Source organism: Microplitis mediator, chromosome 6, assembly GCF_029852145.1.
Source record: "Microplitis mediator isolate UGA2020A chromosome 6, iyMicMedi2.1, whole genome shotgun sequence".
NCBI lineage: Eukaryota > Metazoa > Arthropoda > Insecta > Hymenoptera > Braconidae > Microplitis > Microplitis mediator.
Genome location: NC_079974.1, coordinates 21,058,896 through 21,073,141, shown reverse-complemented (window position 1 = coordinate 21,073,141; position 14,246 = coordinate 21,058,896). Strand labels below are relative to the sequence as shown.

The 14,246-nt window shown below is 32.3% G+C and overlaps 2 protein-coding genes across 2 annotated transcripts in view; one reads left to right on the top strand and one right to left on the bottom strand.

The window, feature by feature from the left end:
* The window catches only part of LOC130669316 (protein N-terminal asparagine amidohydrolase), a 33,071-nt gene extending 27,326 nt beyond the window's left edge, over nt 1-5,745 (bottom strand). The window contains exon 1 of the mRNA XM_057472119.1: nt 5,298-5,745. The gene's annotated coding sequence lies outside the window, so the exon portion shown is untranslated. The remainder of the gene's footprint in view (nt 1-5,297) is intronic.
* An 839-nt stretch (nt 5,746-6,584) lies between these two features.
* On the top strand, nt 6,585-13,659 carry LOC130669256 (zinc finger protein 260-like). Its single transcript, XM_057472024.1, has 2 exons — nt 6,585-6,698; nt 8,375-13,659. The coding sequence occupies exon 2, from the start codon at nt 10,196-10,198 to the stop codon at nt 12,089-12,091; it is 1,896 nt and encodes a 631-aa protein (XP_057328007.1). The 5' UTR covers nt 6,585-6,698; nt 8,375-10,195; the 3' UTR covers nt 12,092-13,659.
* Nucleotides 13,660-14,246: the final 587 nt, after the last annotated feature.

The following is a 14,246-nucleotide window of genomic DNA, read 5'->3' as shown; positions in this document are numbered from 1 at the left end:
AATTAATAGCTGAAATTTTCAGGGAATTTTTCTCTCAACATAAACAACAAAATTTTCTTGTGTCCTCTAAAAAAAAAAAATGTTCGTTTCAAATGAAGCACCCTAGTGTATACTAGACTAAAATCGATCAGAACACTATTTTTTTAGGAGCTTGGCATTAAAATGGAAATAACTAGAAAACAATGCAGAATTTGAAAAAAATTTATCAATGATAATTTGTAGACAATAAAATCGTCTACAAAAATGATTGAATGCCATTTTATAATAAGTATGATAGTTTTGCCGGAAAAGTAAAAAGATATCAAAATTTACTCTTACTTGACTTCGAGCTTCATTAACTTTTGAACAAATGGATTTGTCGAAAAATGATAAGAGACTTTTTGTGTAGAGCGTTAAATTCCCTACAAAAATATATGCTGGGCTTATTCGTACAATCAGCCATTGCCGAGGTGAAAAATTCCAAACTAAAAAAGTTTTTTTTTTCATGTTATTTAAACGTAAAATAGAAATATACGATGAGCGACCTTTCAAAATTGATATTAAGAGCTCCCGTTTTCACAGGCTTCTTTTTTTAATGACTAGGAAGATATTTCACTGCGGGTTTTGAAAAAAAAAAAAAAAAGTCGATTTTTTTGAACCGGTCTAGTGTATACCCTATGTGATTAAAGTATTTTCAAACCCATTAAAAAAATTAATTACGTCATCGCGTAACTTTTACAAATTATTTAATTAAAATTTTTCAAGTATCCAAAAGTGGCCAAAAACGGTACCTCCACCCTATAGATAAAATACGGAAATATATGAAATTTAAAGCTCTCAGAGCTTATCTGCGAGAACTAAAGCACCTGAGTACATCTAAAGCCCATTTAAGTGTAAAGAGCAGCCATTTAGGAATCGGGTTAGTGTGGAAGTATAAATTCTTAAACCTCTGAATTTCGAGCTCGGTTAACCACAAAGACTCTTTCGGGATGTGAAGCACGTCATGCCTTTAATTTAAAAGCTTTATGTACTCTTCTAATGTCATATAATATAACGTTGAATAATTTACATACATTTATGTAGATATCTATAGGTATGAACGTGTTAAGTATGTAGATATAGTATAATAATGGCGCCACTCATCTATACTCGCATAATTTCATGCAATATCGTGCGAGATGTGTAATAGACGTGTGTACCTTTTTTTTTGCTCATCACCATACATCCTCTCGCTGTGCTCTCACTACTTCACCATCCAAGAAAGCAAGTGCGCAGGGAATATATGGTGAGTTAACCCAAGTACTCATATATACATATCTATATATATATGTATGTGGATATATAAGATGAGAGTAGTCGAGATGAAGCTCCAGGCGCGGCCAGATTAATGAAACTCATGCGAACAGTGTTGCTCAACTTTGACATTTAAATTTTATTTTAATTAATAGTAAATTTTTTAGTTAAAAAAAAAAATTAATTAGTTAATTTCATTTGTTAATTAATTCTATGAAAAATATATGAAAAAATAACCGAGACAATTTTTGGAACCCATACAAAGTTTGGAAATTGGCCCTAGATTGGGCCATTACTAGGCCAAGAATGTCGATTAATGGCTCAGCAATGGAAATTTTCATTGGCCGATAAACGGCTTATAGTCGGGATGATAACCTCGGCCCATTAATGGCGCTCGACTATCGGCCGATTAATGGTAGCCAGCAATCAGCCAAGCAAGCAAATAGATTTAATTAATAAAAAATTTTATTTTTATTATCCTAGTAGAATTCATGATCATTAACATTTAAATTATTTAAGTGGGGTAAATGATGTGAAAAAAACTTGGTGAAAATTCTGCTGGGCTCTGGGCGCGAACTGCCGTCCTTCTGATTGCTGGGTCTGAACACTGGCTACTGGACGAAACTACTAATGTTGAGCTGATACTTTAATATGATCTACTTATTCAATCTACTTCAACAACAATCAATCATGGAACACTGATTCACCAACAGTAGCCCAACGTTGCGAACCGATAATCGGCCAGTCGTAAGCAGCCATTCATTGGCCAGCCATCGGCAGCGTCGTTTAAAAAATTAAACGGCTGCTGGTAATTAACCAGGTTTGGGCCATTACTAATTGCCAATGCTTAGCCGAGTGACGGCAGTCAGACATCGGCCGATCTACGGCATTTTTTTCCATTAACGGCGACTTTGTATGGGAAGCAGGACAATTTTTTAAAATTTTGTCAAACAAAAAAAAGTATCAGGGGTAAAAAATTTGACAGGTTGAGATCCATTGTAATAAATTTTTACTGGGATTCAAATATCTTTTGGTGTTAAAATTATCTTGAGGCGGTCGTTAATAAAAATAAATAAATAATTAATTGTTGAGTTAATCGCGATATTAATTAAATAAATGGTTATTGCCTCCAGCTGATTACTATTACAGCCGAGGATTGGGAGTGGCAAATAAATAAAATTGAGAGGATTTATTTATCATAGACAAAGATAGTCAGTTTATATATATATGTGTGTGTGTATGTGGGTAGGTAGATATATATTTATAATATAGCTTATAATATATAGCCGTCTATTGATTTGATCCTCGCGTGTCCGGTAAAACTCGCGGGAGGATATAACCTGTACATTTATAAATATAAATATATATAGGCATGTATGTATAGAGCTCTGGAGATAAGAGCATGAAAAAATATTAAACGAACGTGGAATTAATCTGACCGGGTGTATATAATGCCCAGGAGAGACCCAGCGCATATGCTCGTAATCGACTCTTACCCGAGAGAGCCTCGGGCTTTTGTACGTGAGCGCAAATCCGACGAGGATTATCTCTCCTTTTCATTATTTCATTCTCTTTTTTACTCCTCAATATTTATATTTATATTTATATATATAGTAACAGCGGGATTAAATGAGACAGCAGAAAATTTTCATCTGGACAAAGTGGACACTCGAAAAATAATTTTTTCCGAAATGATGGATTTGAATTTTTTTATTTCGTGATTTTTTATAAAATGGCGGGGCAAAGTGGCCACTCGAAAATACTCTTAGATTTTTTTCGTGTGACCATTTACTCTATTAATTTGATTACTAACGACCGAGACGATAAAAAATTGGGCAGAGATTTTTTATCTGTAAGGATAAAAATAAAACAAAATTGAAAGCTGACATTTTTGACATCTCACTATCGTCTTTTATGTATTTTTACTTTTTTTTTTTTGTTACTACATCCTGACGATCGTCGTTACTTCGGATGAGACTTTTTACGTCGCTTTTATTATCCGGAGGGTAAGGTGGGGTCACGTCAAACGAGAAGCTGAGGGAGAGAGAGGGAATTAAAGGAAGAGAGTGTAAAATGGAATACGAATGAAAATAAAAATCTAAATAGAAATAAAAAAATGAGTGTGTCAGACAAGAGTAATATTCAAAACGTGTCGCGACACGAATGACTTTAACTGTTGAGCTACTATACCTTGTGTTTTTTTTTATTTATGGATCTCGAGTAGTGCGAAACGACGTGGAATGAAGTAAAAAAAGCAACAAAATAAAAGACGAGTCACAGCTGTGCTCTTGAGCATCAGCCACGTGGGTGTAGATGCTCAGACACGCGGTTTATTTGGGTTCACACTTTCCTTTTCGCCAAACTTTTTTTTTACCAGAGCTCATATTTTTTACTTAAAATTTATAATTAAATGATTTTTAAATTTTTGAAAAATTAATTTTTTTTTATTTTGAACTCTGCTGCCGTAAAATTTAAAAATGACTTCAAATTTTTTTTTTACTGTACACTAAAAATTTTTGAAAATTATTCTGTATGTTGGAGGTCGTATTGCTCGAAATTACGTACTAATCACCCGAAAAATTATCCTCTATTGATAATGACCACTCCCCTACTATTAAAATCTCAAAAAACGCGATAGTTTTTGAAAAATCTAATACTGTAGGTTATTTCATATTCATAGATCCATAAATTATTGCACTTAACTCGAATGGTAATTTAAAGCATCAGAGCTGTATTTACACCACTACCAGACCAGATGATTCTATCTTATTACGTAGTCTACGTACATATAATACAGTACATAACTACATATGACTGCCAGCATGTAACCACTCACGCAACGGATTTAAGATGTCACTAAAAAATATCCTCTATTCTGTAATAAATAATTGCTAACTATCCTCATTAAATTTAAAAAAAACGCTCTTTCAGTAAACAAATAGTCATAAATTAAGTTGCAATTATTAATAAATAAATATAAAATATGTTTTCACATAATAACCAGTTTTCACACCTTCATTATTTGTTGAAATTTTAATGCTTCTTGTTATCTTTTATTTCTTTATGTCTAAATTTATGTTTTATATCCATTCAATCACGAGATTTATATATTACCTCATTATATACATCTATATAAATAAATATATTACACTGTGACATTTTTTGAATCGACAAATTTTTTTCCAATTTTCAAATATTTTTATTTTTCATAAAAGTTCAAAATTACGCTATTCTACTTATCGTTACTTTTACTCCAAAAGCATCTCTATCATATTAATCATATACATGATATATTTTTTCAGAGCATACCAAAAATTGCGATTCATTTTGTATTAAAATTCCCAAAATTTCAAATTTTGAATTTATCTAATTTTCCAATAAAATCTTTTTTGTTGCCCTCTTACTTCTCAACAAATTTCCCCTATTACTCCAAAAGTATCTCTATCTGTCGTATTAATCATATATATGATATATTTTTGCAGAGCATACAAAAAATTTTGATTATTTTGTTATAAAATTCCCAAAATTTCAAATTTTGAATTTATCAAATTTTTCAATAAAATCTTTTTTGTTGCCCATTTAGTTCTCAACAAAATTCTCCTTTGACTTTTTTATGTAATGTCAAAATTTCAGCCGCTAAAACAATTTTTCGGTCTGTGTTTTCCAAAAAAATGTAAAAATTATGAGCGGTCTTCCAAAATTAGAACTAAGGACTACAAAAAAAATGCTTTGAAAAGAAATGCTTGAAACGTGAGCACAAAAAATGATGTCATGAAATGACAGTCATATATTTATATACAATAAAAAATATATATAAGTTATATTATGATACAAGAGTCATAAATTATATTATTGGTAACGTTAAATTTTCTAAAGTGATTGATTTAAATAAATTATATTTTTATGGTTATTATTTATGAATATCCTTTATAAAAAAAATATATAATATTTGTAATAACAAATAATAATAATTAGTATCCTTGCTCCAAATAAATTTAATGACAGATAAAATGATAACAACTCACCGACAGAGGCCAGCAGAGTATCACGCCGCCCAAGTATTTTTGTTAAAATAAAACAGTAGTAATTCACAACACGGTCGATAAAACAAATAAACAAATCTATTGATTGCTACAAAAAAAAATTTTGAAAAATTGTACGAATTTTAGTATTCAAAAATTTTTGGAAACTCTATTAGATAAAGATTCACTGTTATGCAATGAGCAACTGGTGGCACACGCGTGAGACTGAATCGAGATGGAGTTCAGGAGCGAGTCAACAGAAAAATAAATAGAATGTCAACTGTCACTTCACATTTATTTTTCGGTGGTTTAAAAAAACGGGCGCTCGAAATTAGGAGATGTTTCGAGACCCTTAGAGAAAATTTTCGCGGGTTAAAGGGGTAAGTCAGAAAATAGTCGTACAAAAGAGGCCAGATGTGGCCACACTCGGCCACCACACTGTCTGCACTAAGACCATTTTCTACTTACATCGAGTACTTGACGGTAGGATGCGTGCGCACGTGCTGACGGTATTGGATGCATACTATTCGATATTTACTGCAATTTTAAACTTCAAACTTCACATACTTCACTAGCAAATTTTTATAAAAGAAATTTACTAGACTAATTATTTTTTCGATTTTAATTAATGTCTTTTTTTTTTAATGACGTCTCGCGAATTTTTTACCATCAATGATTTTACAATTTTTATATTTATATAATTTTCTAAACAGTCATATTTTTTATAAATTAATAATTTTTCTAAATATTTTTATTTTTCAAATGTCAATTTCTTTTTTTTCGTTTTTTATCAAATTTTTTCGACTACTAGAGACATCTATAAAAATTTTTTTTATTTACAGTTAATAAAAAAGGGATTCATAAATTTTCTAAATATATGAACAAATATATATGTCAATCAACAGTCATATATATTTTTTTTATTCATGCAGTGAAGTATAAAAGCATTTAATTAATTTTTCAAAAATTAGCGGGAATAATTTTTAAAAATAAACCAGAGGATTAATTAATTTTTTTTAATGAAAAAAAAATAATAATCGGGTTATGAAAGCTCATTTGGAATCAGTGATGCGCAAAAAGAGCTGATGCATAACGAAAAATATTAAAATTAACTGATGCGTATAATAAACTTTGGTTGGTACAGTCCAGATTCGGGAGCGCATGTCCATCTGTGTGTAAAGTAGGAAACTATACTAAAGTACTAAGATCTATGTGGGTTTCTTTGTTCATTGAATAAAAGTTTCTCGCTCTTTTTACCCCTCTAGCGGACTGAAGGTAGAGGTATAATATATAATATAGGATGTATGTGAATCAAAGATGGCGAACCGAGGGTAGGGCTGTTCGTCACGGTCTTTTAAATAAAAATAACTTTTCGGGAAACTGAATAATACTTTGAGCCGACTTGTAAGTACTTTTTGATTATTATATGTAGAGTATACTTGAATTTTTTTGTGGGAGTTTGTATTGTAGATGAAGCGGGATTTAAATGCATGAATTTTATTCGCTTGTTATTAGACGAGACTGAGAGACTTGATGGTTGAGAGTGTAGTCGGGAAGTTCAATGCGCACATACGTGTGTCACTGTTGGAAATAATTTTAAGTGATAGAGAGAGAAAGAGGGAGAGAGAGATTAAATGCGCGCGCGTGGTTTTCTTGTTGATATCCACGTGCGTGTGCTCTCATTTCTGTTTAATACTCTATTATACGTATTGCTTATTTTTCTCTGCATGCTCTACTCCCTTCCTACGCTCCTTTGTACATACATTACATGTGTATACTTACTCACATACTCAAATTCTTGATAATCTATATAGTTTACACGCGATGTTTTATTTTACTCTAAAATCATTTCTCTATATTTGTTCGATTATTTTTTTATTTCTTATCATTGAACATTTTACTGACTCGTATTTATCATGATTAAGTACAAAGTCAATAAAAATTGTTTTTTAGAGTGAGGTAAGATGGCTCCCCTGATTGAACAACTGAATTCGACCGAATTAAAAATTTTGATTCTGTTATATTCTGTCGAATTCTGCAAAACAGAATTCAACTGAATTGAAAATTTGAATTTGAATTTGAATTAAACAGAATAAAACCGATTTAAAAATTTCAAATTCGTTTTAATTCAGTTTAATTCGGTTTCAGAACCAGAAATTGGAGAATTATTTTCGAATTAATCAGAATTAAACCGAATAGAATTGTTTTAATTCGTTTTAATTCGGACAAATTCTGGTTTTCCTGCCGAATTAGACAAAATTCATTTTTAAGTTAGGTACAGAATTTATCTGAATTAAATAGAATTAAAAATTTAATTATGTTTAATTCGATCGAATTCAGTTGTTTAATCAGGGTCTTCATTTCATTTTTTATGACTTGCTAGTAAAAATTTTTTTCACTAAAATTTTACGCGGCTCATTTTATCCAACTTTCAAAACAACTTCAGTAAAGTAGTCACTAAAATTTTGTTCAATTAATTTTTTGAAAAATTTTCTTTATTCAAAATTACGAGTGGTCTATTTTACCCCATGCATATCAGTAGGGGCAAAATGGACCATTTTAAATTTTCCATGAAAAAATTAAAGAGTCGACTTTACCTCATTTTTATCATGTGAGGCAAAATGGACCAACTTTAATTTTGACAAAAAATTTTTATTAAAAATTTTAGCTGACCCATTCCTTCCCGCTTTTAAAAAGCTGAATTAAAAACCTGGGGTTCATTTTGCCTCGTCTGTTACATGAAAAATTTATGCCGGCTCAATTTCCCCCACTAAGAGTTACAAAATTTCTGCACCATTTTACCTCACCTGAATTTTTTAACCCAAAAAAACTTTATCACAAACTTTTCAACAAAGTCTCGGCAAATAAAATCGATCATTCATTTAATCAGATATATTGGCATACATAAATAACAAACTGCATTGAGGTCAGCCACATTTATCATAAAATTTATAAATTTAGAGCAAGGCTAATCAAAAAACCACGTAACACAATCCTTAGCATCCGTCCCAACCAAAATAAAATTAGCATGTCTGAATTTAAAAAAACGGAGCTTTGGAATTTTTAAACTTTCTTTACAGATGGTGATGGTTAAACGGGGGGTTAAGGGCCTTAATCACAAAAACCTCTTGAAGCAGACTTACTGGGAAAGGACTTACTCTACACTAATAATAATAAAAATATAAAATAAATAAGCTATCGTAACAGCGTCTAACTTGGTCTTTAAGCCGTACTGGCCACACCGGAAGTCATTTAATTAGGAGCGGCGTGCAGGGGCACGTACGAATGCTCCCATACTCGAACACACTCACACAGCTCTTTATAATCTTAATTTCGCTACTATACTCACGTTGTCCTCACATTTTATTCGTGTTATCCACTCTAGTCATCATATACAATCGCAAATCGTCAGTCATCAATCGTCTTTACAACTCACCCATAACAAAAACATAAAACTAGTTCATGTTAAATAAGCAGTAGTCCACAAAAACTAACAGCCGAATTCAAATAAGATAATTTATGCAGTAACATTTCCAAAGATAGTCCAAAAAATATAAGAAAAATAGACTGAAGAAAAAGTCAAAGGTCCTAGTTTTAATCTGAGTTGAGAGGGCAAGTGGGACAGAGGACAAAGAACCGAATTAGTTGTTCCTACAAGAGTAGAAATAAAAATATAAAAAAAGCATTGAAAAGAGGGTGAAAGCTCGCAGGTACGCGCCGACAATATCGACCTTATTATTGCGGCTGCGCGGTAAAAAGCGCGCAATAATAAGTAACTCTCATAAACCGGGTACATAGTGAATTAGTCTACACTTTTGCTCGCTGGAAAAAAGCTTTTCTCCAGCTCGCAGCTGCCTGCCTTGAAAAGAAAAAAAAGGCAGCTCTATATCGGAAACGTTTTCCGGGCACGGAGATTCCAACGCCTTGGCCACGTCAAGTTTATCGACCGGCAATAAACATCGAAAAAGCCCTCAAGTAATTTCGACGCTCAAATATATTTAAACTTAACATACTTCAGCAAACAAAGCCTGGTATTGAGGAACGATAACCAACATATCGATTGATAATTCTTCGGAAGTTAATCTATAAATAATATTATTGATTAACCGGGTATTCGATACTTACACATGGAAATATAAATGTAAGAGTGTTGTGTAAGTAGAGGAAGACACGCATTATTAAAATTATTTGTGTGACGATAACGCTTCGATAAAACCTCTCACGTCCACTACTTTATTGCTTACATGCGTGCGATTGTTGTGTGTGGATGTGAAGTCGTGTGTATAAGTAAGTTAAACGTTCCATCAATGTGTGTACGCACTCAATGATAAGGGACAGACATATGGACGGTTTTCCGGGTGTGACTTGTGCCGGCGGTCAGTCGAAGTAGCTTCGCTCGTGCGATCGGTCTTACACTTTAAATAGGTCTCATTATTTTATTTTTTTTTTTTATACTCTAGATCCTACTCTAGATAACAGTTTATTGTCATAATTATTATTGTTATCATGATTCGGTTGTTTAATTAGATAATCTGATAAGTTGTAATGTCACCAGTGAGTGACAGCTGACATAATTTATTCGGTTTTTAATTATTTTAAACAAAAGTGATATATATATTTCTGCAAGTGTAGCCTTGGCGAGTTTGATAAAATTTAATACACATGTATGTGTGTGTAAGTGGATGTGGATGTGGATGTTGATATGGATGTATATATTGATAAGAGGTCGTTATGTTTGTTCTTTGTTTGATAACGCTCAAAGCGTTAAAGTCTCTGGAACGGCGCAAGTGTAGATCGATTAGATAGAATAATTAAATGAATGATACCAAAGAAATATTTGCGGTAACAAGTTCCCGGTGACAACTGATTGTGAGCAGGAAAAATATTTAACGTTGGTTAAAATGACAAATACACAGCAAACTGTATTGTCCCAAGTGTCCACGGAGCAAGAAGAAGTTGAACTTACGGAACTATTGCCAGTTGAACAGTCACGTATCAAGGATACGCGGGAATTTAAGGACTTAGATGAAGGGACTACAGATGGGCTTAAAGTATTAAGAAGTTTTACCCAGGAACAAAGTGAATTTGATACCCAGGGTTTTAAAGTTTTTCGTAAAATAGAAAGTAATGGGGTGAAAAAAGGCAAAAGTGAAATTCATAAACCTGAGGTGGACCAAAATGGTTATGGAGAAAATGAGGGTGAGAAAAAATTTAAAACTGCTAGGAAAAATTATAACCTTAGGAAAAAACGCAAACAAGTTTATTTGAAAGACGAAGTTTATTATTATCAGCAGGAACATACTTCTGGAGTTGAAAGTGACGAAAGTAGCAACCAAAATGTGTCGAATAATGTCATTAAGGACATGGCCAATAACTTTAGTGGGCAGTCTGGAGAAAAGCGGCAGAAGCGAAGGAAAATTGTCGGTTCGTCATTGGAAGCTGAAGATGCAAAAAATGTCGCCAGTGTAGGGGAGGGTTTGAGCGAAAAAGAAATTCAGGAGAATTATTCGGAAAATAACAACATAGAGAGTGAAGTTAGTATGCAGCCGAGTAAATCTGAAGAAGAATGTAACGACAATGATAAAAATGGAACTAAAAATACCGAGGATAAAAAATACTGTTGCCTGATGTGCGATGCCAAGTTTAAAGGCAGCGGCGGATTGAGAAACCATTGGAAAGTCGTGCACGCAGACGGACCTTTTTACAAGTGCGACGATTGTGGCAAAGAATTTCCCCTAAAAGAGCGATTGAAGCTGCATGTACGCACGCATACTGGTTTTAAGCCTTACAAATGCAGCGAGTGCGGTAAAAGCTTTGCACGGGGTGGGCAGTTAGCGCAACATCGTCGGGTTCATAGTCACGCAAAGCCTTACCACTGTTCGCTGTGCTCGGGTACTTTTACATGCCCCGCGAATTTGGCTTTGCATATGAAACGTCATAACGGGCAAAAAGACCACAAGTGTGATATATGCGGACGCGGATTCATAAGACGCGATGCGCTGAAAAAGCATCTTGAGTGCCTGCACAAAGACGTCAAGTCATTCCTGTGCGTGATTTGCAACAAAACGTTCAAAGGACACCTGCCTCAGCACATGAGGACTCACTGCCAAGAAAGACCCCACGGATGCGCTACGTGTGGCCAAAGATTCGCCCAAAAATCCCAGCTTACTGTTCATCAGCGCACCCATTCAGGCCAGAGGCCGTTTAGGTGCCTCGTTTGCTGGCAAGCATTCGCCCATTCGACGGCCCTTAAATTACACACACGACGTCACACTGGCGAGAGACCTTTCAAGTGCACCGAGTGCAATGTTGGATTCACTCAACTGCCGCACTGGAAAAAGCACATGAAGTGCATACACAAAAGACTTGAACCCTACAGCTGTAAAAACTGCAACAGCTTTTTCCGGATCAAAAACGATTTGGAGAGCCACGAAAAAATTTGCCTAACTGACGAAGATCTGGCGGCCAGTGTTGTTGCTGATGAGACGCGAAGTTACCGTTTGATGAGTATAGAAAAAATGCGGCTACTGCTGGCGGTTTTGCTAAAGAGGATTTCGAAACCCGAGAAACTCGACGAGCTGGGTTTCGGAAAGCGGCTTATCGACGAAGTTCTCCAAGATTCTTTGGTCTCGGCGGGCAAAGACCCGGTTTTCATTGGCGAGCTTACAGAATTGGAGACTTTGAGAAAGAACATTGAGACTTTTCTTGAATGGACTGTGCCCAAAGAACACTGGGAGAATTTTAAAAAGCTTAATAAGAGCCCGGAAGAAATACTTGAGACTCTTACAGCCACTTAAAGCGTATCGCCATTATTATTATTGACTTTTATGAGAGCCAAAGAAAATACTGGATTTTTGTGTGATAAATAAAAATCCTGGTGCCATCTACTGAATGACCCTTGCCATTGATTGTTTTATTGATTAATTATATTATATTGTAAGTGTACTGTTTGCTTTGTACTTTGAATGCCTTGCCATAAGTTTGTTGATTACGGATAAAGCTAATGAAAATTTTTAATTAATTAAGTGCACTTTTATTAATAATTATTTAATGCCAAATTTATAGTCTTTACGTTATGTTATGTATCGGAAGTTTATATTGTTAAGTAGTTAGATAACTTTGGCTTTTACTTTTGTTGCTTAGAAAAATTATTCACCGACAATGTGGTCGAATATCAGTTTAATTACTTATAGATCATTACTAAAAAAAACTGCGATAGTTAGATGTAAGTTGATGTGAACAGACAATAATGATATTAACTATTAATATATGACACATGATATTCTTATATATCGATACTGTAGTTGATAGTTTAGGATTTTTATACGTGTAAGAAAAATTAAGCGATTATTGTTTCTGTCAAATGTCTGACTGATAAATGGTACTAATTTTTTTTACTTCCAAAGAGAATTTTACAAAGACTTTTTACCAAAGTTTGTTCTGATTTGTTCCAAAAAGTTTATGGTTTATGCATATGTAGTTTTTTTTATTGTGAATAATGTTTTGATGTTTATCAAAAAGTTTAATGAATGAGAAAAAAAACCTTTTCTTTATGAAGCGAAAAGTATAAATAAAATACGTCGCATTGTTATGGATCCGAGTCACTGAATAAAGATTGAGGTCATCGAGGGCATCATTTGACTTGACGATAAGGGAAACCTTGTATTTTTTTTCACATAATACATAAGATCCGGTACCAGTGAACAGAAAAGAAATATTGAAATTACATATTTTAGCTTTTTTAGATTATATTTAGTTATTTTTTTTTTTTTTTTCATTTTAGTCTTTAGGACAAAGATATGATTTTTTAAATTGAAATAAATGTCGATATTTTGTAGCTAAAAAATAATGATACTGAAATTAACATGATCCTGAAGTTAGCAGACCATTAAAAATTTTCGGATTTTTTTTTCAAAAAATCAATTACGAAAAAATTAAAAACTAAAAAAATGCACATGTAGAAAATTTAAAAAACTACAGGTGCAATTTTTTCAAATTTTTTTTTTTTTATAATTGACCGTCTAAAAGAAAGTCTAAAAATTATTAGACATCAGCTAACTTCAATATCATAAATTAGCGGATGTCTAATAAGTTTTAGATTTTTTAAAAGACGCAAATTATAAAAAAAAAAAAATTTTTTAAAATTGCACTTATAGTTTTTTTAATTTTCTACATGCGCATATTTTTATTTTTTTTTTTTTTCTATATGAAATTGTAGAAAAAAAATCCGAAAATTGTTAAATTTCTGAAAATATCAGTCATATAAAAATAATAACAATCACTTTAGAATACAAGTGAATTAAGAGGAATGTGGAATAAAAAATTCAAAAATTAAATTTTTTGAAAATTTATTAAAAAGAGGAATTGGTAAAAATTATTTTTAAGATTTTTATAAATGGATTTCTTTTAAATTTTTATTTTTAAGTTATAAATCCGCTAATTAAGTTCTAGTGTATGTAAAAAAAAAAGTTATCAAAATTGTTTGGATTTTTTGTTAAAATTGAATTAATTTTTTAATTTGGATATGAAATTAAATTTCATATATGTATATTTAATAAGAAAATTAACTAACACAAAAATTTGAAATCCTTGTGATTAATTTTAAATTGACGTGACTCTAAAATTAAAATTTAAAATTTCAACGAAGCGAATTTTTCAAAAAGCCGAAATTTTGAATGAAAAAAATTATAATTCATTACAAAATAAAAATGTACTAATTTTGAATTGAAAATAAAAAATATCTTTTAGCTTTTGATATTTTTAAATAATATTTTGTTTTAGTGCCATATAATTTTGTGTACCTGAAGATCGAAACGTTTTTGCTGAGCGAAAATAAGAAAAAAGAAATAAAAAGTAAAAAATCTACTGGATCTAGATTTCGGAAATATTTCATACGTCAGCCGAAAATGACCGGCTACCCCCAACTCCCCCTAAATTCGCCTTTAGACACAA

Coding starts and splice junctions, on each gene's coding strand:
- LOC130669256 (XM_057472024.1), top strand. CDS start 10,196: ATGACAAATACACAGCAAACTGTATTGTCCCAAGTGTCCACGGAGCAA.